Source organism: Homarus americanus, unplaced genomic scaffold, assembly GCF_018991925.1.
Source record: "Homarus americanus isolate GMGI-L3 unplaced genomic scaffold, GMGI_Hamer_2.0 scaffold56333, whole genome shotgun sequence".
In the NCBI taxonomy this organism is placed as follows: Eukaryota; Metazoa; Arthropoda; class Malacostraca; order Decapoda; family Nephropidae; genus Homarus; species Homarus americanus.
In genome coordinates, this window is record NW_024734940.1 from 7,561,863 (window position 1) to 7,587,800 (window position 25,938).

General features: G+C 45.1%; 1 protein-coding gene across 2 annotated transcripts in view; it reads right to left on the reverse strand.

Moving 5' to 3' along the window:
- The window catches only part of LOC121870600 (sarcosine dehydrogenase, mitochondrial-like), a 71,925-nt gene that overhangs the window by 25,663 nt on the left and 20,324 nt on the right, over positions 1-25,938 (reverse strand). For both annotated transcript variants that reach the window (XM_042372431.1, XM_042372432.1), the window contains exons 2-8: positions 24,760-24,920; positions 24,054-24,210; positions 22,118-22,281; positions 13,708-13,870; positions 13,269-13,457; positions 6,838-7,043; positions 2,860-3,022 (exon numbers count right to left, since the gene is read on the reverse strand). In XM_042372431.1, the coding sequence (XP_042228365.1) occupies positions 2,860-3,022; positions 6,838-7,043; positions 13,269-13,457; positions 13,708-13,870; positions 22,118-22,281; positions 24,054-24,210; positions 24,760-24,912 (1,195 nt within the window). In that variant the 5' untranslated portion in view covers positions 24,913-24,920. The remainder of the gene's footprint in view (positions 1-2,859; positions 3,023-6,837; positions 7,044-13,268; positions 13,458-13,707; positions 13,871-22,117; positions 22,282-24,053; positions 24,211-24,759; positions 24,921-25,938) is intronic.

Here is a 25,938-nt window from a genome sequence, read left to right on the forward strand (position 1 = left end):
ACGAGGGGGGCTGATGTATGGTGGACAGAGAGGGACAGATGTGTGGTGGAAGAGGGTGACAAATGTGTGGTGGACTAGAGGGACAGATGTGTGGTGGACGAGAGGGACAGATGTGGTGGAAGAGGGGTGACAAATGTGTGGTGGACTAGAGGGATAAGATATGGTGGATGAGAGAGACAGATGTGTGTCGTGGACAGAAGGAACAGATGTGTGGTGGACGAGGAGGAATGTATGGTGGATGAAGAGACAGATGTGTGTGGTGGACAGGGACAGATGTGTGGTGGAGAGGTGACAAATGTGTGGTGGACTAGAGGGACAGATGTATGGTGGACAGGAGGGGACAGATGTGTGGTGGACGAAAGGAACAGATGTGTGGTGGACAGGGGGGACAGATGTATGGTGGATGGAGAGGGACAGATGTGTGTGGTGAACAGGAGGGACAGATGTGTGGTGGACGAGGACAGATTATGGTGGATGAGAGACAGATGTGTGGTGGACGAGAGGACAGATGTGGACGAGAGGAACAGATGTAGAACGAGAGGGACAGATGTGGTGACGAGAGGAGGTGATGGGTGGAACGAGAGGGCTGATGTAGTAGAAACGAGTGGATTGAGGACGAGAGGACAGATGTGTGGTGGACGAGAGGGACAGATGTGTGGTGGACGAGAGGGACAGATGTAGATGAGAGACAGATGTGTGGTGGACGAGAGGGACAGATGTGTGGTGAACGGAGAGGGCTGATGGTAGTGAACGAGTGGGGCAGATTTGTGGTGGACGAGAGGAGGAGATGTGTGGTGGACGAGGGGGACAGATGTGTGGTGGATGAGAGGGACAGATGTGGTGAACGAGAGGACAAATGTGTGGTGGACGAGGGGACAGATGTATGGTGGGAGAGAGACAGATGTGTGGTGGACGAGAGGGACAGATGTGTGGACGAGAGGACAGATGTGTGGACGAGGAGGGACAGATGTGTGGTGGATGAGAGAGACAGATGTGTGGTGGACGAGAGACAGATGTGTGGTGGAAGAGAGGTGATAAATGTGTGACAGAGGACAGATGGTGGTGGACGAGAGGGACAGATGTGGTGGTGGACGAAAGGAACAGATGTGTGTGGTGGACGAGGGGGACAGATGTATGGTGGATGAGAGGGACAGATGTGTGGTGAACGAGAGGGACAGATGTGTGGTGGACGAGGGGGACAGATGGTGGATGAGAGAGACAGATGTGGTGGACGAGAGGACAGATGTGTGGTGGACGAGAGGGGACAGATGTGTGGTGAACGAGAGGGACAGATGTGTGGTGGACGAGAGGACAGATGTGGTGAACGAGAGGGGCTGATGTGTAGTAGAACGAGTGGGGTAGATTGTAGGAGGAGAGGGACAGATGTGTGGTGGACGAGAGGGGACAGATGTGTGGTGGACGAGAGGGACAGATGTGTGGTGGATGAGAGAGACAGATGTGGTGGACAGAGAGGGACAGATGTGTGGTGAACGAGAGGGGCTGATGTAGTAGAACGAGGGGGTAGATTTGTGGGACGAGAGGGACAGATGTGGTGGACGAGGGGGACAGATGTATGGTGGATGAGAGGGACAGATGTGTGGTGAACGAGAGGGACAAATGTGTGGTGGACGAGGGGACAGATGTATGGTGGATGAGAGAGACAGATGTGTGGTGGACGAGAGGACAGATGTTGGACGAGAGGACAGATGTGGTGGACGAGAGGGACAGATGTGGGTGGATGAGAGAGACAGATGTGTGGTAAAATGAGGCAGATTTGTGGTTGACGAGAGGGACAGATGTGTGGACAAGAGGACAGATGTGTGGTAGACGAGTGGCACAGATGTGGGGACGAGAGGGACAGATGTGTAGTAGAACGAGTGGGGTAGATTTGTGGTGGAACGAGAGGGCTGATGTGTGGTGGATGAGAGGACAGATGTTTGGTGGACGAGAGGAGACAGATGTGGTGGACGAGAGGGACAGATGTGTGAGGGACGATAGGGTTAGATGTAGAAGAAGAGTGGGGCAGATTTGTGTGACGAGAGGAACAAATGGACGGTGGATGAATGAGCGAGGCTGATGTTTGGACGAGAGAGACAGATGTGTGTGGACAGAAAGGTTTCAGATGTGGTAGACGAGTGGGACAGATGTGTGGGGGAAGGGAGGATAGTAGACGAGTGGGGTAGATTGGTGGACGAAAGGGACAGATGTGTGGTAGACGAGTGGGACAGATGTGTGGGGGAAGGGAGGGACAAATGTGTAGTAGACGAGTGGGGTAGATTTGTGGTGGACGAGAGGGGCTGATGTGTGGTGGATGAGAGGGACAGATGTGTGGTGGACGAGAGGGACAGATGTGTGGTGGACGAGAGGGACAGATGTGTAGTAGACGAGTGGGGCAGATTTGTAGTGAACGAGAGGGGCTGATGTGTGGTAGATGAGAGGGACAGATGTACGGTGGATGAGAGGAACAATTGTACGGTGGACGAATGAGTGAGGCTGATGTGTGGTTGACGAGAGGGACAGATGTGTGGTGGATGAAAGGGACAGATGTGTGGTGGACGAGAGGGACATATGTGTAGTAGACGAGTGGGGCAGATTTGTGGACGAGAGGGACGGATGTGTGGTGGATGAGAGAGGGACTGATGTGTGGTGGACGAGAGGGACACATGTGTGTTGAACGAATGAGTGGGGCAGATTTGTGATGGATGAGAGAGGGACAGATGTGTGGTACATAGCACGAAGAATGAAATGGAAAAGAAAAAGAGAAGAAAACGGATATTAAGAAGCAAATTAAAGATGAATAAGAACAACAGAAACATTGAACCCAAGTAGTAGGGCAACATGTGACCTCGTAGAACTGACCCACGATAGCCTTGCCGTCAGGGGTGAAGGACTCTGGGCCGTAGATGGTGGACTTAACGCCCACCGTCTCCAGGGCGGGCATAATGATCGCTGCTGTCTGCATCATATCCCCGAATATATCCCAGTTCGGCTCGTACAGCCCGAAGGAAAAGTCCGGACTTAGCTGTAAAGGTGAAAGAAATATTAAAGAAAGTGGTATATGATGAAGGCTATACTTTAAGAATCTTAGATATAGAAAACGTTATAAAGCTAATAAGGAGAAATTTGGTGATATAATAATACTAAAGAAACTGGTAACCAGACTTGAGAATTTTAAAGCGTCGTCTCAGGGTCCAACATTGCACGAATAGGAAAAATATGGCTTAAAATCATAGCCTTCCTAGAGTAATTGGAAGAACTTTAAGTTTATGGAAGTCTTGGTACCTGAAAGATAGTCACTTACAGTATTATCCTGCACTCTAGAAAGGCCTTGACGATTGGAGGAAATGCAACTTTCGCAATTTATTATTTTTTTGGGGGGCGACTGTTTTCGTCCTGACCATGAACTAACCTGGAAGCGCCTCGCTCATGGTGACATCATGTTCAATTGTTTACATTATGATGCATACCGTACCCGATGAACATAAGTTTGCCATAGTAACACCTGGCTATAAGAAAGGTGACAGATCTGATGTAGGTAATTATAGACCAGATAGCATCCTGTGTATTGTATCTTAAAATTCTACAGAGAACAGTGTTTGTTTAGGTGGAAAGATATCTCCCGATTATGATATTTTGTACAGCTACCAAACATGGTTTTAGGGGCACTCACTCAATTGACACCTATCAGAAACCATAAAGCTTTCGACACGGTGGACTATATTATACGATGTGCAAAACTGCAGGCTCTTGGCAATGGATCTGTTGACTGGTTTAAATCGTCTCTTAACAACAAGAAACAAATAGCTGTTGTAAATAAACAGTCAACATCCATATTGATAGCCTGTGGAGTCCCACAGGGGAGTATCCTTGGACCATTACTATTCCAATGTCATGTAATTGACATGCCCATTAGTGTTAATTGCAAGCTTCTGTTGTGTGCTGATGACAATGCTCTTTCAGTGTTAGGTAAAGATCCAAATGATATAGCGAACGAATTATCATCTGAAATGGAGTCATGCAAACAATGGCCCATAGATAACAAATTATCCCTACATCTTGGAAGGACTGAAGCAATATTATATGAATCAAAAATTAATTCAAAAGGGTTAACGAATTAATTGTACTCTGTGGGAATGAACCATCTCAACTGTAACCTCAATGTAACACCTTGGGCTAACTATTGACTCTTGTTTGTCTGGTGAATTAATCATAGATAACATAGTAAAAAAAATAGTAATCCCAGAATAAAATTTCTCAATAGATATGCTAAATGCCTCTCACCTGAGGCCCGTAGGATCCTTTGTTTGATGCTTATACGATGGTACTTGGACTATTCCTGCTCGTCATGGTACTCTGCCTTGACACAAAAGCTAAAATCCAAGCTACAATTTGTTCATTCTTCAGAACATGGTGGTGAGGTTCATTCAGGCATGAGAGCAAGAGATACGTTGGTCACGAAGTCCTACAATCACTGAACATGTTATGTGTGGCGGGTAGTGAAGCAACTGAAACTGAATCACGTTCACAGGGTTAGCAATAGACTGTGCCCAGAGTATTAAACAGAAAACTTTGTAAGGATTATAGACTTTAACAGTCAGGGCAATCGAGAGTGAATACAATTTTTTTATGAGTGGACGTCAGTGCTCGAGAATTCTAGATGCGGGGACAGTAATCCTTCTTTGACATTAGGATTTTTTACCTCATGGCCGCATGTCACTGGAACCTAGCTCTCGATGCTGCACACAATAGGAACGAGAATGACAAGAACAGGGTATATGGGGAGAGAAACCAGAATGTTGATTAAGGCAGCTTCACTCCTCTGGTGTTCACAACCTCTGGCGGGATGGGACTAAGTGCAAGATGCTTCTATGCAAGACTGGCCGAGGTGTTATCCGAACAGAAGCAGCAGTCCTGAAATTACATTGCAGTCTGGTTGAGATGTGGACTGTCCTCTCCACTTAGATCTGCATTGCTTTGCATCAGGGGAACGAGATCTTTGGCCCCAAACCTGACAACGGTCGCAGATATTGACTTTAAGGCAACAGTCACTGAATACCACATAAATCTGTGGCTTAACTAACTCAACACAGCTAGGGTAGCTACTTTTGTAATAGGATATTTAATTGTAAGGTAATAAAATGGTGGCGAAGGTGTGGCTATTGGGGGAAGCTGGAGGCCAAGTTTAAAAAAAAGTAGTAGTAGTAGTACTGTACTGTAGTAATACAGGTAATAGTAATAGTATAGTATCCATCCTATTTTAGGATGGATGCACAGTTATATTAACTTAGGTTAGGTCTGGTAGCTTAATTTGCGGTTAAGTTAGACTTTTTGGTAAGGTAAGGTAAGGTATGGAAAGGTCGTTGGGAAGCGTACGTCAACGATAAAACATGGCCTCCTCGCGTACACGGATATTATTACCTTAACAATAATTAGGGAAAAATAAAAGCAAGAAATTTGCAATTCATCTACTTTCTTTATATTATAAAGGAAAGATTTTGTTTTCCTAAATTTGATGGTCATCACGAGTATGCTGGTTTCTTGGGTTTACTGATCGCTTCGCCTTTGGCTATTTCGGCCAAATTTGGTTCCAGAGTATTACGTTATTACCATCTTATTCAATGGACTAAGTTAATGTGACGCTGTACTAAGCTAATACCTGTACTTCATATGAACGTTCACCAACATGTCTTGAAAGTTTTCAGTATTTTGTATATCAAATCTATATGTTACATGATGTCTATAAATCCAATGCAGAGTAGGTACTGTAAATACAATACGTAGTGGATATTTTGCCGTGCCCGGGTAAGTTCCGACTAACTATTTTACCGTGAGTGCGCTTTGATTGGCTAAGTACTTTCTGTTTAATATGACGGGGGTCAGCCCCGGTAGGAAGTTAGGTTGGTTAGGTTAGGTTGGTTAGGTTAGGTTAGGTTAGGTTCTATTAGGTTCTTGTAAATGTCGCCTCTTTATTATAATAAAAAATTTCCATGCACAACAGAAATATGGTTAGGTATGTTTACAGCTACATAACGATTGACTAGCGGCGGAAATAAATGCTGAATGACGCCAGTCATAATCAAATACGTCGTATAGTTCTCGCGTTGTTCGCCGGTATATGGACGATTAGCCAATCAGACCGCACTCAAGGAAAAATAGCGTTAGTAGGAACTTACCGGTCACAGCAAAATGTCCACTGTTAATAGAATAATACTAACAGTATTTTAAAAGAATATTAATTACAGAGTAGTTATCCAAAAAAACACTATCGTGCTCTCTATTCTCTATATTAACAGAAAACGAATAGACTAGTATGAGTGATAGCGGGAGACAGAAATATTTTAATTATCTAAGGTCTTATCGGACATCACGAATCAATTTCGTGTTCATTGTTATTTTAAAAAGATTATACTGCATATAATATTACAGTGGACACTTTTGCGCGTCATAAATTACTTAAAGAGTCATACAGAAGTTTGAAAGATTATTTGATACAATACTCTGAAGTCATCTTGCTTATAGCTGTACCTTAGAAAAGGTGTAAAAATGTCCTATTAAGTTAATATTTTCAAAATAACAATACAAATTTCTTACTAATTAGATGATGCTCTAAAAAAACTATATTGAGCTACAACCCTGCACAACTTACCCCTTGTAAAATTTCATACATCATAGATTACTTTGATTGTATTCACTATTGTCTAACATGGTGCTTTTATATTCTGAACCTCATTTTTATTCTTGAAAATGTATATATAAAATTACGCCAGGATCAAACTCGTCTGACGAACAAAACAATACAATAAATAACGATTGCTGGACAGTTTCTCCTTTCCTCACCTTGTCAATGGGGACGGGGTTAACCTCGAACACCCCAACGGTAAATCCTTCTCCCTGAGGCTTTAGGTAGCTGGAGCCGGAATAGTTACGGACGTTGGGGACAACCTTGAAGCCTGGGATGCTATCTGTGACCAGGTAGCCGTGCCTGTAGATCTGGAGGGGCACCTGTAACCCCACCATGTTTGCGATATCATTGCTCCATCCTCCTGCCGAGTCATACAAAGGTTTAACATGCCATAATAATAAGCAATAATAATAATAATAATAATAATAATAATAATAATAATAATAATAATAATAATAATAATAATAATAATAATAATAATAATAATAATAATAATAATAATAATAATAATAATAATAATAATAATAATAATAATAATAATAATAATAATATCAAATTGCACTGTAGTATACTGTACTAATTATCATTTGCAGCAACAGTAGTAACAGCAGTCTTCAAATGGGGTAGAGGCGAAGCGTTTAAGCAGGGAAAAAGACATCGGTTTCTTCAGTGACTCAACTATAATAGACACGAAGAACGTTTATGTAATACTTCCATGTATAAATGTACTCAATTTTCCCATTCATTTTGTATTTGGGTTTACCTGTCTCTTCCTTCTTAATCACGAAGAGCTGATGGAAAAAACGTGTGTGTGTGTGTGTGTGTGTGTGTGTGTGTGTGTGTGTGTGTGTGTGTGTGCGTGTGTGTGTGCGTGTGTGTGTGTATTCGCACACAGGATAGTGAAATGCGTCTAGTGTGGCAGCATAGTGTTAGTGTTAAAGTGCAAGCACCGCCTGCTCCCTCTCCCTTTCAGCTACCTCTTCTTCACCTTTAAGACACCTGCTGTGCCTTCTCGTGGCAACACACGGTAACTGGGTGCCCAGGTTAGACCAGCAGGGGATCTCGGAGTAGCAGTGGGCCCCAAAGCGACGGCACACAGGCCCACTGGCATGTGGACACGTCCTAGTGCATACCAACCATTGCCCCGCTGCCTGCCCATAAACCTTGGTAAGTACGAGTATAAGGCTATGGGAGTAAACCCCAAATGCAAAATATAAGGTGGAGCCCCACATCAGGCATACATACTAAAAGAGCTTCAACAAGACCCCGACGGTGGTATAGGCAGAAGAGGTGACTGAAGGTTACAAGTGTTCCCTGAAGAATGCAGTGATGGGTAGGGAAACACCGGGTAACACTGAAGTCCATTTATTTATGGATAAGAGAATTACAAGTGGTGACTAGCGTGTGCCATGCACGGCTCACACAGTCAGACTGAGACTGCCTTGCTATATGGCAGCCTCGGGGCAATGTTGCCACATAACACGTGCAGTGTTGCCACGTAATTATATACATAGATGCTACTCGGCACAGTAGCTTATTTACAAGGTTGCTACTCGGCACAGTAGCATAGATACATAACCTACAGTGACCAACGTGGGAACCCAACTACTACACCAGCAGACGAAGGCAATGCATGATGGACAGGCTACTAAGGCGAAACCCAACAAACTGGGCTATCGGCAGTCCATTGCAACTCTCCCTCTACCTAGTCGGTTGCAACACTTGCACCACTGGATCAGGAAAAGGTAGAGCCAAGACGTGTAGTTGCAGCCTGCGCTCCTGCCTCACCACATAAATCAACTCACGCACAGCCATCATCCAGGTCATCATACTTCTCATCATCATCATCAAAACCCCTATACCCCCAAAGTCCTATGGCGACGGACGAGTAGCGACGGGGACAGACAGAAACAACTGCCGGAAGTCTAGTCACATCTCTGCATATGGGCGGCACAGATAAGAAGGTTGTTTATGCACTGGGATCTAGGCAGCAGTTTAATCAGACCCTGTCTGTGCGACTAAGCAGCCCTTTCGAAAAGCCACTCTCCTCACCCCATACGGAGAGGGGGCTAGATAAGGTGCCCTAAACATAGCCTACCTAAAAACCAACCTGACTGGGCAACAGCACCCAGTAAGGTCATCCTTATGCGGTCGAAAACACAAAAAATCTCAGGTTCAAACAAAAACAAACTATACAACCTCATATGATTGCTGAATGGGATGTCAGGATCCTTCTGGATACTGGCACAAATGCACGTCCTGAAAGAACCACCCTTGTGGCAAAAGAGCTGGCTAGGTATAACATCGACATAGCAGCCATTAGTGAGTCCCGGTTCCCAGACGACGGTCAACTCACAGAACGGAGGTCTGGCAATAAATTTTTCTGGAAGGGTAAGCATGCAGCAGAGAGAAACCGCATTTATGCAGTTAGATTTGCCATCCGCCAACTCATCCGACATAGGCTAAGTCAAATTCCTATTGGGATCAACGAGTGCCTCATGACACTCCGAGTCCCACTGAATCTCTCACGTCATGCCTTTTTCATCAGTACATACGCCCCAACACTGGATGCAGAGGGTGGCATCAAGGAGGCCTTTTACGCCGACCTCGACAGAGTGCAAACCTTGATCCCCAGAGAAGATAAGGTTGTGCTCCTTGGTGATTTCAATGCCAGAGTTGGCAGAGATGCTGACATTTGGCAGGGAACCATAGGGAGAAATGGACTAGGCAAGTGTAATCCCAACGGCCTACTCCTCCTCAGCAAGTGGGCTGTATACAACCTCACTATCACCAATACCTTGTTTAGGCAGGCCGACAAGTTCAAGGGTTCGTGGCAACACCCACGATCCAAACACTGGCATCTCATTGACTACATCATTGTCAGAGAAAGAGATCGCCGAGATGTCCTCATCACCCGTGCCATGCATGGCCAGACCACTGCGACACTGATCATCGGCTCATCAGAGCCAAGCTCTGTCCTCACGTCACCCCAAAACGGCGAAGGCAGCAAGCCTCCAGAAGAGGCTTTAACACTAAGCGTCTGGAGGACCCAGTGATAGCACATGCTTTCATAGAGAATCTCCAAAATGGGCTGATAAACAACCCAACAACAAACAACCCAAATCCCAGTGTCGAATGGGATATTCTCGACACTGCAATGACAAAAAACTGCAGAGAGACCCACGGCCAGATCTAAATAATACACCAGGACTGGTTTGATGAAAATGACCCGGCAATCAATGTACTGGTCGATGATAAACATGCTGCTTTAATTAACTGCCAGAACAACCCTCAGTCTCGGACCAAAGCTGATACCTTCCTCAAGAAGAAAGTGGTAGCCCAGCAGGAACTTAGCAATCTAAAGAATGACTGGTTTAAAAATAAAGCATGTGACACACAAAAATTTGCAGATCAGCTCATGTTGCACGAATTTTTCAATTCCACTAAATCATTTATGGTCCAACTTTTCATTGCACAGACCCCCTCCGCTCATCCAACGGTAACTCCATAATTAGAGACAATGAAGGCCTCCTTCAGCACTGGAAAGAGCACTACCCTTCACTGCTAAACCGAAACACCGATTTGGATGTCCTGACTAACCCGCCGGCCACTCAGCATCCAGAGCTAACCTTCCTCGGCCATCCTCCATCCCTGGATGAGGTAGCTGCTGCCATCAAACAGATGAAAAATAACAAAGCCTCAGGGCCTGATGGAATCCCAGCCGAGGTGTATAAAGCAGGAGAACCTCTGCTTACCAGCCGTCTCCACTCTCTCTTGGAGAATATATGGGAAAAGGAGGAAAATATCCCTAAAACTCTTAAAGACGCCTTAATCGTCAATATTTATAAGAACTAGGGAGACCGGTCAGACTGTGGCAACTACCGCGGATCTCACTGCTGTCCGTAGCTGGCAAGATTATCGCCCGAGTTCTCCTAAACACATTTCTTCCTGAGGCGGAAAACTTCCTCCCAGAATTTTAATGTAGCCTTAGACCATCACTTGGCACCACTGACATGATCTATGCTGCCCATCAGATGCAGGAAACGTGCAGGCGTTTTGGCTGCCCACCAAAATTCCTCGTCCTTGTGAGGCAACGCCACGATAGCATGAGAGTCAGTATCCTGCACAATGGCACCCAGTTTGAATTCTTCCCCATCCAACTCTCTTTTCCATTTTCTTGGTTGCTTTTCTTTATCGTGCCAGCGCCAATTTGGCCAGCGGGTGGATATCGAGTACCGGATGAAGGGTCTTTTCAACATAAGACGACTCCAGGCAGGAACAAATGTGTAGCTTCCATTACTGAGCTTCAGTATGCAGAGGACCTCACCCTTGTCGCTCACACTGAACGCGACCTACAGAAGATCCTGAACACCTACGCAGATGCGTATGTACACTTCAGCCTTGGGGCGAATGTACGTAAGACTCGGATTTTCTTTCAGCCTGCCCCTTGTTCAGAAACACGTCCACCATCCATCCAGCTTAACGGTACTACCCTCTCTAATGTTACCCACTTTCGGTATCTCGGCTCCCACCTGTCGACCACTGCAAACATCAATGAAGAGACAGCATCGGATCAGATGTGCATCTCAAGGCTTTCGCAGACTACGAAACAGTGTCTTCAGCTGTAGGGAGCTGAAATTATCTACAAAGTTACACGTACATCGAGCAGTGGTCCTCCCCACATGCTATATGGCAGAGAGACATGGGTCACATACAGGAGACACCTCAAGGCACTTGAAAACTTTCACCAACTTAGTTTACGTTCCATCCTCCATGTTCACTGGGAAGACAAGAGATCAAATGACAGTATTCTCGCTGACACCAACTGTAGAAGCTTCGTGACTACCATTATCCATGAACAACTACGCTGGACTTGCCATGTTACTCACATGGACGACAGTAGACTTTCAAAGCAATTACTTTACAGTCACCTAACGAATAATAAACATAATGCTGGCGTGCAACTGAAAAGGTGCCAATTCGACCCCCTTACCTGGGAGACAATTACTCCACACTGTGACACTTGGAGGATCACCACACGAGAAGGTGTCACTACTTTCGAGTTAGCCCGACTGCATAACGATGTTGTAATGGCCCCTGTTTCATACACAGAAGGATTATATAAATGGGTTAATTACATTTGATTTATATACCATATCATCCCCTGTAACTTTCCACTAGCTATGAGGTGACATGTTCAGAGCGCGTAATAGGGTGTGCCCATGGGAAGCTGCATCATATTATGCTGAGTTAAGGCATTAAGTAGCCGGCTCCCTGGCCACCTAAAGTGGGCAGTAGTTTCATATCCTTGACTAGAGGAAGACGTTATTTGAGAGCCATCGTGGATGGTTCCGTCTTCCCTAGAGGGAGAGCAACATACATATTCCGTTCTCCCTCGATGGGTCACTACTCATTAGATTGCTACTCAACCCCTCACACAAGTCGGACGTGATTAACAGGTCTATTTACATAGCCTCCGTCCTTCTCTTAACCCTCATAGTTATAGTGAAAGTTACGGTTGATTTACACTCAGGAATTGTATCACTAGCAGTTCCTAAATAAATGGATAAACAGACAATTGGGTTTCGCAACTAAAACCCATCATCATATAAATGTACCAACCTAATTAACTTCGACAGAATCAACAGTTAACCGGCTATTACAAGGTAGACAAATGCCAATGCCGGAAAGACGCTGCCGCCGCCCCTCCCACACCAGCTGTTGTCCCCCACATGTGCAACATCAGTGATCGACCCTATCGGTCCCATATCGGCCTCTTTAGCCACCTCAGAACTCACCAACCTAGGTGACATCCTTAATATCTCATATCATTGTATCATAGCTGACTTGATTACTCATATTTGGTAATTGGATACTTTTCTTCACACATGCAATGAGTCAAGTATTTTAGATAGTTAGATAATTAATGTATATAGATGGCAGCACCATCAGTTAAGAATGATTCATGGGTCAATGAGATCTTTTCCAACCGGTTATTTATAAAACGTGACGTCAACACTGCTGACTGGTTGTCGGCAGTACATTCCAAGAAGGTGACTACTTATTCCTTCGAGAACCTTCTAGAAGCTTGACTCACGGATGACTCTCGGGGTGTGTGTGTGAATTACACTCGCCGGGCGTGGTTACATGCCAGGCCCTTGAGTTTGTCTTTTGCTGGACCCCAGACAGTACACATCTATCACTGAGAACACCTCAGTACTAGAATACCTAACACTGAGACCACCTGAGCTCTAGAGCAACTAACACTATAACAACCTCAGTACTAGATCACGGAGCCAGCCTATTTCTCTGTACAGCTGTAGTTTGGGTCTGTAAATACACCTCGTACATACACACAAATGTCGTGTATATCTCATTCACCTTTATGGAAGACGTGAAACCAAGGTAGACATCAATTATCGACAGTCTCTGATATTTTTTTGATCACAATGGGACTCTAAATAACTACAAGCAAAGTTACTTTTAAGTGGGACAGTCTACTGGCAAGTCCCACTACTCATAGGCCTTACAGGTGTGTGTGTGTGCACTTCGTGAGAGGACCTGATATCTAGTAGCCCTGTAATACCTGCAGCGTTGACGACAACATTTGTCTTGATGACGCCTCTGGTTGTGTGTACCTCAGTCACCTTTCTGCCCCCCAGCGTCGTCTCTGCTGTAGTGATGTCGGTGACCCGGCATCCTTCGACCACCCGAGCCCCTGCCCATCTCGCCGCCCGCGTCAACGCCAGGCAAATGCCAGCTGGATCCATTGAACCTGCAGGAACAGCCATCTACTACAGGAGACAATGTGTAGTGTATATGCGCAGGTGTACATCTGCTAATACCAATAATAATATAACAAAGGAATAACAATGGAAATGGAGGAGGGTAGGGAGGCAGAAAGGAAGGGAAACCAGGAGGCAGGGATTGAAAGGAAAGGAAGCAGGGAGGGAAAGGAAAGAAGCAAGAAAGACAAGGAAGAAGGGAGGAATGAAGGAGGGGAGGGAGGGAAGGAGCACACAAACCATCAGTGGGAGTGTACACGGCACTTTGCAGGTCGTTGACGTTCAACAGCGGGTGCAAATCCTTGATCTGGGCGGGGTTTAGCAAATGACTCTCCACCCCGAACACCTTACTCAAGCTCATCATCTGCTCGAGGCTCTGCTGACGCTCCCGGGGTTGATCTTCCTGAAAACACTTCATTATAGTCTTACATAGCACTTTAGATCGGGGTCTTCCTCACCACTGCATTCTATACGTCTAGCAAACCACTTTAGTTGAGTATCTTGCATGCACTTAATTACACGCCAATCGTTTCAACATACTACTATACATATGAGTCTCTCTGCATTAAATTATATGATCCCACTTGAAAGTTATGTTTATTCAAATTTGTGAAAGTTCCATGTGGACACCCTTTATAAGCGTACATGCGTTCTCCATGAAAATTTTAACGCAGTATGTATACACTTTTTGAGACACCCTGGCATCTTAAGCGTCAGTGGCACAGTAGGAAGTCTCATCGCACAAGGATCACCTTTAGCCCGTACAAGCTGAACGACATCATTTTAGTCAGTCTATATGGAACAGGATAAAACCTCACCAATGTAATTTTGTACAGATTCCCTTTTGTGGGATTTTTAACATAATTATAATCTATTAATTTTCCCATTTATCTTTTTACTTAGCTTTTTGTGATTATACATACAATTTCAAACATCAATCTTTACCATTAAATCCAAATTATGTTTAAAAGACCCTACTGGAAATAAGCAGCGAATGGATTTATCGTACGTATCCATGGTCTAATTGTTTTACTGATTATTTACCTGCACTGTTAAAGTACCCCCACTCACTCTAAAAAGTATATTTATGGTGGTATTCGATGAATTTCAAGATGAACATCGCGACTCTTGTTGTATTATATTGACTAATACAAAATCGTAGAGATACTTTTGGGGGCGATTTTACATTGGAAACTGTATACCTTTGGGGTCTATGTACACTGTGCACCTGCAATGCCATTATACATGCTAATTTGTACATCTGCGTAATCTATATTCATGACAAACTAATTGTAAAATTACAAGATGATTTTCCTATAGGAATCCATCAGACCTCTATACAGTAAACAACAAGGCTCTAAGAGGTGATACCATCATACAGTCAACCGAGGGAACAACGCAGGGGAACGCTGTTGCAATTGCAATGTGTGCAATAGGCCTATCCGTGTTTCAACATACAATAAAATTTTAAACAACTGAGGTCAAGCAAGTGGCGTACACTGACAACCTTACAAGAGCAGGAAAAGTGGAGGACATCAAAAAGTGGTGGGACCTGGTAACATCACGAGGTCCACAAATAGGGTACCACCCAATCGATGGCAAGTCCTTCCTCATTGTGAAGCCAGAACATTATGAACGGGCAATGGAGGTGTTCGGTGGAAGTGAGGTCAAAATAACAAAGGATGGCCAAAGACACCTAGGTTTGGTAATCGGCACGACGGACTTCAAGACCGAGTACGTAATGGGAAAGGTGAATGAGTGGGTTAGGGAAATCCAAGCTCTGTCTGAGATTGCTAACACAAAGCCACATGCGGCATTTGCAGCATTCACCCATGGAGTCAAGCATCACTGGAACTACCTGATGCGCACTATCCCTGATATCAGACCCCTCCTCCACCCTATGGAAGAACCTATCAACGTCAATTTCATTACCAAATTAGTAAAACACCCTCACTTAACCCCAGCAGAAAAATCACTCCTTGCGCTACCACCGAGACTGGGAGGAATGGGATTGACCAATCCAGAGGCGATTGCTGCCACCGAACATCAAAATTCAGTTAAGCTCACGGCAGCCCTCACGAACCACATAATAGCTCAGAACACAACAGGGGAGGTGGATACCAGAGAAGTAAACAAGATTCGAAGGTCCATGACGACAGAACGACAGCACAGCCAAAGTGATAAACTGCAGCAACTGTTGCTGCAAGTACCAGAGAATTTTAAGAAAAAAAGTAGCTATAGCTCAGGAGGTGGGCGCCTCGAACTGGTTAACTACGTTACCGATAAGGGCAAATGGTTTCAGTCTTAATAAACAAGAATTTACAGATGCCATTGCTCTAAGGTACGGTTGGCCAGTAGAAGGTTTGCCCTCCCAATGCGTGTGTGGCTCTTCCTATGACGTTGATCACACCATGGTGTGCAAGAAAGGGGGCTTCATATGCATGAGGCATGACGAGGTAAGGGACCTCACAGCAAATATGTTGAAGGAAACCAGCCGGGATGTCATGGTAGAACCGACCCTCCTTCCATTGGATGGTGAGATCTTCCAACACAGGACTTCAAACACATCTAACGAAGCCCGTGTGGACGTCAGTGCTCGAGGATTCTGGAAGCGGGGACAGCGAGCTTTCTTCGACATCAGGATTTTTTATCCCATGGCCGCATGTCACCATATGGGGAGAGAATTCAAAACGTTGATCAAGGCAGCTTCACTCCTCTAGTGTTCACAACCTCTGGTGGGATGGGACCAAGTGCAAGATGTTTCTACTCCAGACTCTCGGAGGTGATCTCCGAACAGAAGCAGCAGCCAAGAAGTTATGTTACAGCCTGGATGAGATGTCGACTGTCTTTCTCTCTCCTTCGGTCGACTTTGCTCTGCCTCAGGGGAACGAGAGCTTCTGCCCCAACTCCAACAACTGCTGCAGATATTGAGTATGAGGCTACTGTCACTGAATGCCGCATAGATCTGTGGCTCAACTAACTCAATACAGCTAGGATAGCTACTTATGTATTAGGATATTTAATTTTAAGGTAATAAAATGGCGGCGAAGGTGTGGCAATTAGGGGAGGATGGAGGCCACGTTATTATTTTGTTTAAAAAAAAAAGTATTCGTAGAAAAACATACTCAGAAATTGTCAGGTGGTCGCCAGCAAACCTGTTTGAACCACCTAAGTGTGCGGCCACCAAAGAAATGATACGGGAGATGATTAGTCTCATAACTGAGTACACTCAAGACCGCCTCCTTGCCCCGTTAGCTCTTCATATACTGGCAATAATACCACATCTATTCTGTCAGAGGACACACAACAAAGACTAAGCACAAAGAAAATGCGGCAGCAATGAAGAGAAGACTGACATTGTGGCAGAAGGGGGCCCTTGATGATCTCCTATGTGAAGCAAGAACACTGCAGGAGAGACTAAAATCTTCAGGAGACGGAAAGCAAAACACTGATGATGCGGCAAGGAAGTTTGGAAACAAAATGCGTGTGGGAAAAGTGTCTTTGGCGGTAAGATCTCTCACAGAGGAATCCACCGGTGGGGTCCTGCCAATAAACAGAGAGACTTTAAAACAACTGAAAGAAAAACATCCCTCTGCAAGTGATGACGAAGGCATCAGGTTTCAGGGTGCCTATATCTCACCAAATGCTGTCCTATTCGAGAAAATAACAGGAGGGATGGTGTGGAAAAAGGCACTGAAGACTCGGGGAGGTGCCGGCCCTTCAGGTCTGGATGCAAACGGATGGAGAGTCATCCTCAGCACTAACAAGTTTGGCCCCGCAGCAAGTGATCTCTGCACGGCCATTGCCGTCCTTGCAAGAAAGCTGGCATCCTCATGCTGCCATCACCTTCATGCTCTGACGGCCTGCCGCCTCATTCCCCTGGATAAGAATCCAGGATGTAGGCCAATAGGAGTGGGGGAAGTGCTGAGGCGGATCATCGGTAAATGCATAATGGAGGTGGTAAAGGACGATGTCAGGGCAGCAGCAGGGAACCTGCAAGTTTGTGCTGGCACAACAAGCTGGAGGGGAAGCTGCCATTCACGCCATGAGAACGATATTTGAGCAACGTGATTGTGAGACCGTTCTCCTGGTCGACGCTTCAAACGCATTCAACATACTTAACCGCAAGGCCGCACTGCACAACATCAAGATCAAGTGTCCAAGCTTTGCAATGTACGTTGAAAACTCATATAGGAATCCATCAGACCTCTATATAGTAAACAACAAGGCCCTAAGAGGTGATACCATCTTACAGTCAACCGAGGGAACAACACAGGGGGACCCTGTTGCAATGGCAATGTATGCAATAGGCCTATCAGTGCTCCAACAAGAAATAAAATTTGAAACAACTAGGGTCAAACAAGTGGCGTATGCTGACGACCTTACAGGAGCAGGAAAAGTGGAGGACATCAAAAAGTGGTGGGACTTGGTAACATCGCGAGGTCCACAAATAGGGTACCACCCAAACGCCAGCAAGTCCTTCCTCATCGTGAAGCCAGAACATTATGAACGGGCAAAGGAGGTTTTTGGCGGAAGCGAAGTCAAAATAACTAAGGACGGCCAAAGACATCTAGGCACAGTAATTGGCACTACGGACTTCAAGACCGAGTACGTAGCGGGAAAGGTGAATGAGTGGGTTAGGGAAATCCAAGCTCTGTCTGTGATTGCTAACACAGAGCCACATGTGGCTTTCGCTGCATTCACCCATGGAGTCAAGCATCGTTGGAACTACCTGATGCGTACTATCCCTGGTATCGGACCCCTCCCCCACCCTCTGGAAGAAGCTATCAGTGTCAAGTTCATTCCCAAATTAGTGAAACACACTCACTTAACCCCAGCAGAAAGAGAACTTCTTGCACTTCCATCAAGACTGGGAGGGCTGGGACTAACCAATCCAGAGGAGATTGCAGCCACCGAACATCAAAATTCACTTAAGCTCACGGCAGCCCTCACGGACCACGAAATAGCCCAGAACGCAACAGGGGAGGTCGTGACCGGTGAAGTAAACGAGATTCGTAGGTCCATTACGACAGATCGACAGCAATGCCAAAATGATAAGTTGCAGCAACTGTTGCTGCAGGTTCCAGAAAATTTGAAAAAAAAGTAGCTATAGCGCAGGAGGTGGGCGCCTCGAACTGGTTAACTACGTTACCGATAAGGGCAAATGGTTTCAGTCTTAACAAACAAGAATTTACAGATTCCATTGCTCTAAGGTACGGTCGGCCAGTAGAAGGTTTGCCCTCCCAATGCGTGTGTGTCTCTTCCTATGACGGCGATCACGCCATGGTGTGCAAGAAAGGGGGCTTCATATGCATGAGGCATGATGAAGTAAGGGACCTTACAGCAAATATGTTGAAGGAAATCTGCCGGGATGTCATGGTAGAACCGACCCTCCTTCCATTGGATGGTGAGATCCTCCAACATAGGACTTCAAACACATCTAACGAAGCCCGTGTTGACGTCAGTGCTCGAGGATTCTGGACGCGAGGACAGCGAGCTTTCTTCGACATCAGGATTTTTGATCCCATGGCCGCATGTCACCGTAACCTAGCTCTCGATGCTGCACATAGGAGGAACGAGAACGACAAGATAAGGGCATATGGGGAGAGAATCCAAAACGTTGACCAAGGCAGCTTCACTCCCCTAGTGTTCACAACCTTTGGTGGGATGGGACCAAGTGCAAGATGTTTCTACGCCAGACTCGCGGAGGTGATCTCCGAACAGAAGCAGCAGCCCAGAAGTTTTGTTACAGCCTGGATGAGATGTCGACTGTCTTTCTCTCTCCTTCGGTCGGCTTTGCTCTGCCTCAGGGGAACGAGAGCTTCTGCCCCAATTCCGACAACTGCTGCAGATATTGACTACGAGGCTACAGTCACTGAATGCCGCATAGATCTGCGGCTCAACTAATTTAACACAGATAGGATAGCTTCTTATGTATTAGGATATTTAATATTAAGGTAAATAAATGGTGGCGAAGGTGTGGCTATTGGGGGAGGCTGGAGGCCACGTTTAAAAAAAAAAAGTAGTAGTAGTAGTCGCCAGCTAACCTCTTTGAACCACCTATGTGTGAGGCCACCAAAGAAACGATCAGGGAGATGACTCGCCTCATATACAATTGCACTCATAACAGCTCCTTGGCCCCATTAGCTCTTCATATACTGGCAATAATACCCTATTTATTCTGCCAGAGAACTCACGCAAGGAGTAAGCACAAGGAAGATGTGGTAGTAATGAAGAGAAGACAGACAATGTGGCAGAACGGAGCTCTAGATGATCCCCTACAGGAGGCAAGACCACTGCAAAAGAAAAATTCACAGGAGACAGAAAGTAAGTCACTGAGGATGTTGCCAGAAAGTTTGGTAACAAGATGCGTGCGGGAAAGTGTATACGGCGGTAAGATCTCTCTCAAAGGAATCTTCTGGTGGTGTGCTACCAAAAAACAGAGAGACCTTACAGCAACTGAAGGAAAAACATCCCCCTGCAAGTGCACAGGAATGCATCAGGTTCCACGGTGCCTACAACCCTTCAATTACGGTCATGCTCGAGAAAATAACAGGAGAGATGGTGTGGAAAAAAGCACTGAAGACAGAGGGAGGGGCTGGCCGGCCTGGATGAAGACGGTTGGAGAGTCATTCTTAGCACTAACAAGTTTGGCGACGCAGCAAGTGATCTCTGCAATGCCACGCCGCCCTTACAAGAAAGCTCGCAACCTCTTGCTGTCATCACCTACATCTCTGATGGCCTGCTGCTTCATCCCCTTAGATAAAAATACAGGATGTAAGCCCATAGGAGTGGGGGAAGTGCTGAGACGGATCATTGGAAAAAGTCATAATGGAGGTGGTTAATGATGATGTCAGGGCAGCTGCAGGAAACCTGCAAGTATTTGCTGGCTACCAGGCTGTTCGTGAGGCTGTCATTCACGCCATGAGAAAGATATTTGAGCAGCGCGACTGTGATGCCATTCTCCAAGTTGACGCTTCCAACGCATTCAACATAATCAACAGCAAAGCCACACTACACTGCACAGCATCAAGATCAAGTGTCCAAGCTTAACACTGCATGTTGAAAACACCTCGTGGAGACCTTCAGACCTCTATATATCAAGCTTCAAGGCCCAAAGAAGTGATACCACCATACAGTCAACAGAGGGAGCAAAGCATGGGGACCCTGTCGCCATGACAATGTACACTTTGCAACAATTCCGCCTGGTCCACCTGTACGCGAGATATGGCTGACATGGCAACAGCGCGCTTGTATGTGTGTGTGTTCGTGTGTACATGCCGGATATATAGTCGGATCATTCTCTCCCTCCGTTGTCAGTCAGAAACAGTCGATAAGTTTACTCATAGATGGCGTAGGGCCATGTGGAGAGTATCTGGGAGTGAAAGGGGAGCTTGGCAAGTAAAGTGTTAACTCCAGCAGAGTTAGAGTTTAACAGCTATTTTTATATTCATTAAGATGTCGATATCTTACATCCTTAAAATAGGAAATCTATGTTTTCTTGGTTGCTCTCTCTCTCTCTCTCTCTCTCTCTCTCTCTCTCTCTCTCTCTCTCTCTCTCTGAGCTCCTTAACTGCCTATCAGTAGACACACACATTATCAGTTTGGGCTAATGAGGAATGACGCAGCATAAATATGCGTTTACTTTGACATTAATAATAGGTCCAAATATACTCGTAGGTGCAATACATACACAGTTCACATTTTGAAGGAAATAAAACAATAAACACTAACCAGATTTACTGATTCTTCGTGTCAGTAACAGTATTGCGGTACCCATGCCCAAGGTAATAATTTCGTTAATGTAAAAGGTGATCATGTGTTCACTGGCGGAGAGATGGGGGGGGGGGGTGAGGGGGCAGCCTCCGACGTCTCCATGGCCAAGCAATTCCATTCCATTATCATTATAGAGGTTCCTGTTTTACCACTTCAGATGAAAACTAAACAAAGCCTATCTGAAACCCACAAAATATGCAATGGAGCAGTGAAATGGCAGAGGTTGTGTGGCAGCCTCGAACTGGCTAACAACGTTACCGATAAGGTAAAAGTCTTCAGCCTTAATAAACAAGAATACGATTGCCATTGCTCTAAGGCTGGGGTCACCAAACTTTTTTCACAGTGGGCCGGATAACTGAAAGAATGACGAGCGCGGGCCGCATAATCATTCTGTTCAATACTTGCAAGCCAGAACGAAAGCTCTGGTAACGTCAGAGCGTAGTTTTGAGCTATCACGAGCCGGGGAAGGACTTGGGATCCGGCCCGCGGGTCGTAGTTTGGTGATCCCTGCTCTAAGGTATTGTTGGCCAGTAGAAGGTTTGCCCACCCAATGCGTGTGTGGCTCATTCTATGACATCGACCACGCCGTGGTGTGCAAGAAGGGGGGGTCGTATGCATGAGGCATGACGAAGTAAGGGATCTCACAGCAAATATACCGAAGGAAATCTCCCACGATGTCACGGTGGAACCAACACTCCTTCCATTGGACTGTGAGAATCTACATCACAGGCCTTCCAACATATCCATCATTCTCTATCAAAATGTCTGTCCATCCGTCTCTATCCAAAAGTATCTTATCTCTTAGCTCCCTGACAAGCAATCCAAGTACAGCCATGACCACAGTAAATCGCCCTATACATGTATCTCTCCCTACCTTCCTGGAGGTGAGGAAGAGGGAGCCGTTGTTGATCCAGCCGGGGTTGACGCCGGTTTCCTCCTCCAGGGACAGACAGATCCTCATAGTTGAGCCATGCAGCATGCAGTCCACCTCATTACTCGATAGACGGTAAAAGAGTCCAGCTGTGTGCCAAGTGGTCCCTGAGTGATGGGAGGAGATGTGTTACTAATGTTGGGAGTCAGACTCGAGGATATTCAAAAAGGTTCGTGTACTAAGACGGGAAACACACACACACGACGATTCTACCATTCGGATCTGCGTCAACAACTCTGCTCCCGACTACAGCGCCTTCCAGAATACATCGGTCTCCAAAACTGGGCCACCACTAACTATGTCACTATCAACCATACCAAGACCATGGTTATGCTAAGGTGCTCCGTTGTTTCCCTTTTCCCGTGTGATTTTATCAAGATATATATATATATATATATATATATATATATATATATATATATATATATATATATATATATATATATATATATATATGTAACCGGTCGGAATTACTGGACTTTAATTTCTCACTTGACTTGGGGTTTATTAATTATTAGATTGAAATTGCAGTGGAAGCGCCCCTTGGAGAAAAATCCGAACCAGCCCAAGAACACTTAATTTTACTACACAAAATGAATTCTCCGTGACACGTGGAAAGATAGCATCTGGTGACTGGGATGAATGAGACACACTGTAAAATTTAGACACTTATATTCCCTCCAACACTACAGACACAATCAAATAATGGTACACCAACCTATGAGCACCTCTTAACCTGAACTTAAAACACTACTCTGGGGAATAAAAGTTATACATGATATTGAAATTATTAGAAACTCAGACAATGCCTCATTAGACAACAATAAATTCAAAGTATTACGAATTGTTGCTTGTGCACATGAAACAGGCCTTAAGGGCTTTCAACAAAATAATATCAATCACTGAGAAAATGGTATAAAAATAAGAAATTATTAACTCCACCATGAATAGGCCTTAAGGGCACTCAATAAAATTATGTTACCAACAGATGCAGGCCTTAAGGGTTTTCAACAAAATAATATCACTCACTGAGGAAATGGTATAAAAAATAGAAATTATAAAGAAATATTACCTGCATTAAAGGAACTAAATCACAGTATCACTTACAACAGAAAGGAGGAACCTCATCTGCAAAACAGTTCCCTCATTCTCTGGCATCAATTAGTGACACAAACATTAAAAACAATACTATCAAAATTATATTAGAAATATTAACTACACACAGCAAGACAATATCAGTCACTGAGAAAATATTATCACTATTTTAAGACCTCACCAGCAATGAATCGAACCCTCGACCTACTGGGTGGGACTAGGGAACGCTTACCGGCTAGGCCACAAGGACACTAAAAGCAGTTCTAGACTCTGTTATATTTCACACAAAGCCTGTTCATCGAGCTGATGGCGCCGTGAACCTCATTGGGAAACTGCCCGTGCCTCGTATGTGGTGTCAGTAGCATTTTACCGAATCCAGCTGGTATGAAACGCGAGGTACATATATATACTTCATTTTTAGTCCATATAACACGCGGACTTTGAACATATAATCAACGACCTCACCAGCAAGGAATCGAACCCTCGACCTACTGGGTGGGACTAGGGAACGCTTACCGGCTAGGCCACAAGGACACTAAAAGCAGTTCTAGACTCTGTTATATTTCATACAAAGCCTGTTCATCGAGCTGATGGCGCCGTGTTATATGGACTAAAAATGAAGTATATATATATATATATATATATATATATATATATATATATATATATATATATATATATATATATATATATATATATCCAGCCAGTTTCTATTGCCATGTTCTTTCAATAACCCATTAATTATTACAATTACCGCATCATTGTCTCTCTCATACACACATACCTGCAGTGAGCTGATGAGCCTCGAGAAGGATAGTGTTGGTGAGGCCAAGCTTGGCAAGGTGGTAGAGGACGCTACACCCAGCCACTCCTCCCCCCACCACAACCACGTCCGCCTCCCCTGGCAGTGACTCGACCGACGACGACGAAGACGCCTGATCCTGGTTAGGTTAGGTTAGGTTAGGTTAGGTTAGGTGCGGTTAGGTTAGGTTAGGTCATTTTGCCTGCTTTAAGCGCACGATAACGTAGCCGCCGCCACGATGGAAATAATCCACTATTCTGATCTTACAGATTATTCATCCAATGAGATGAAAAGAAGATGAAGAAAGTATCTATCAATTTATCGGTGACATAGAAATGGCACCCCGAGAAGATTAATCCCCCATTACACAGATTAATTCACCTGGTGGTTAAATAAACTAACGTTAAGTTAGCCTTTGGTTAGTATAGGTTATGTTAACTCAGGTTACATTTAATTAGGTTTCTTAAGGTTAGGGTGTTAGGTTAAAGCTAGGTTATGTTATATTAAGTTAGGTTAGGTTATATGGAATTAGGTTAGGTTAGATTACGTTTGGCTAGGTAAGCATCTTCTGGTGAATAACCTATAGTGCTAATCTTCACATGGTTGAATAAATAAATTAATTATAAAAAAGGGACAACATTCATACCCAAAATAAACTCAACATCTTTAAGCTGCTGATGAAACTTACCCTAACGGTATTCTGATGAGGCACTCCTATTGCCCCTCTGCTGGTAGTCCTCTCACCGCTCACACCCAAACTTCTGCCACCGCCACCCACACCTCTAAAAGCGGTGTTGGTGAGGGGTAACACCTTGCCCCACCTCAAGAAAGCTGCAGCCATCGTACCACCTTAGAGAGAGAGAGAGTGAATTTCAGCGTTGGATGAGGGCTAACCTCATCTCATGTAATAATAATAATAATAATAATTAACGGTTTATTGAAAGAGCTTGGCAGCCAGAAGGCTGAAAATATACAGTTACATATTTGGGGAATGGGTTTCGAATTACAAATAATATACAAGTAACATAAGTGACACAAATAAGACATATAATAACTAGATGGGGAAAAGTTCAAACTACAGTTCATTTCAACATAGTGACAGTGCAAGGAGTAGTGTTTACTGGGAGTGAATACACTGGTTTATTACAAGTTATTGATAATTTTTACAATGGTTGGGACTGGGCTGTTCTTATAGCGATCAGTTCGTGCACATATGGGCTGGATGCGGTTGTGGTGTCGAACAGCAATTCTCGGACTAGGGATCTCAGGTGGTAGTAGGAGCCGGTGTCGAGGATTGTGTGTGTGTGTGTGTCAGTTGCTATCTGACCCAGCTTGGAGAAGGTCGTGCCAGCAAAAGCTCCCGTTAGAGACCAAGGAAAATGGGCGCCTTGGATCGTTGTGTCTTGGGGGAAGAGGAGGAGAGTGTGGGGAGAGACGACCTCCTTGCCACTCTGTTAAGGCAGCTGGGGCAGTTGAGGAGTGAGGTTGACACTCTAAAGGGGGAAAATGAAGCCCTCAGGACGGAACTCCTTCAGGTAGGTGTCCTGCCTAGCAGGACACCTGCGAAGGAGGAGCAGGCGTGGAGAGTGGTTGTCTCCAAGGGGACTAGAGTCAGGCTCAGGAAAGCTGACCAGGGTGTGGAGTGTAGTAACCCTTACCAGGTGCTGCAGGAAGCTGGCAAGGAAGAGAAGAGGCAGGACGGTATGGATCAAGGAGAGGAAAGGGCAGTTGTACAAACCCTGCCCACAGGTAAGGTCGTGGTAGTTGGGGACAGCCAGATGAGGTTTGTAGATAGGGCTTTTTGTGCGAGAGATAGGAAACGTAGGACTCGGGTGTGTTTTCCTGGGGCTGGGATAGGTCATGTAGC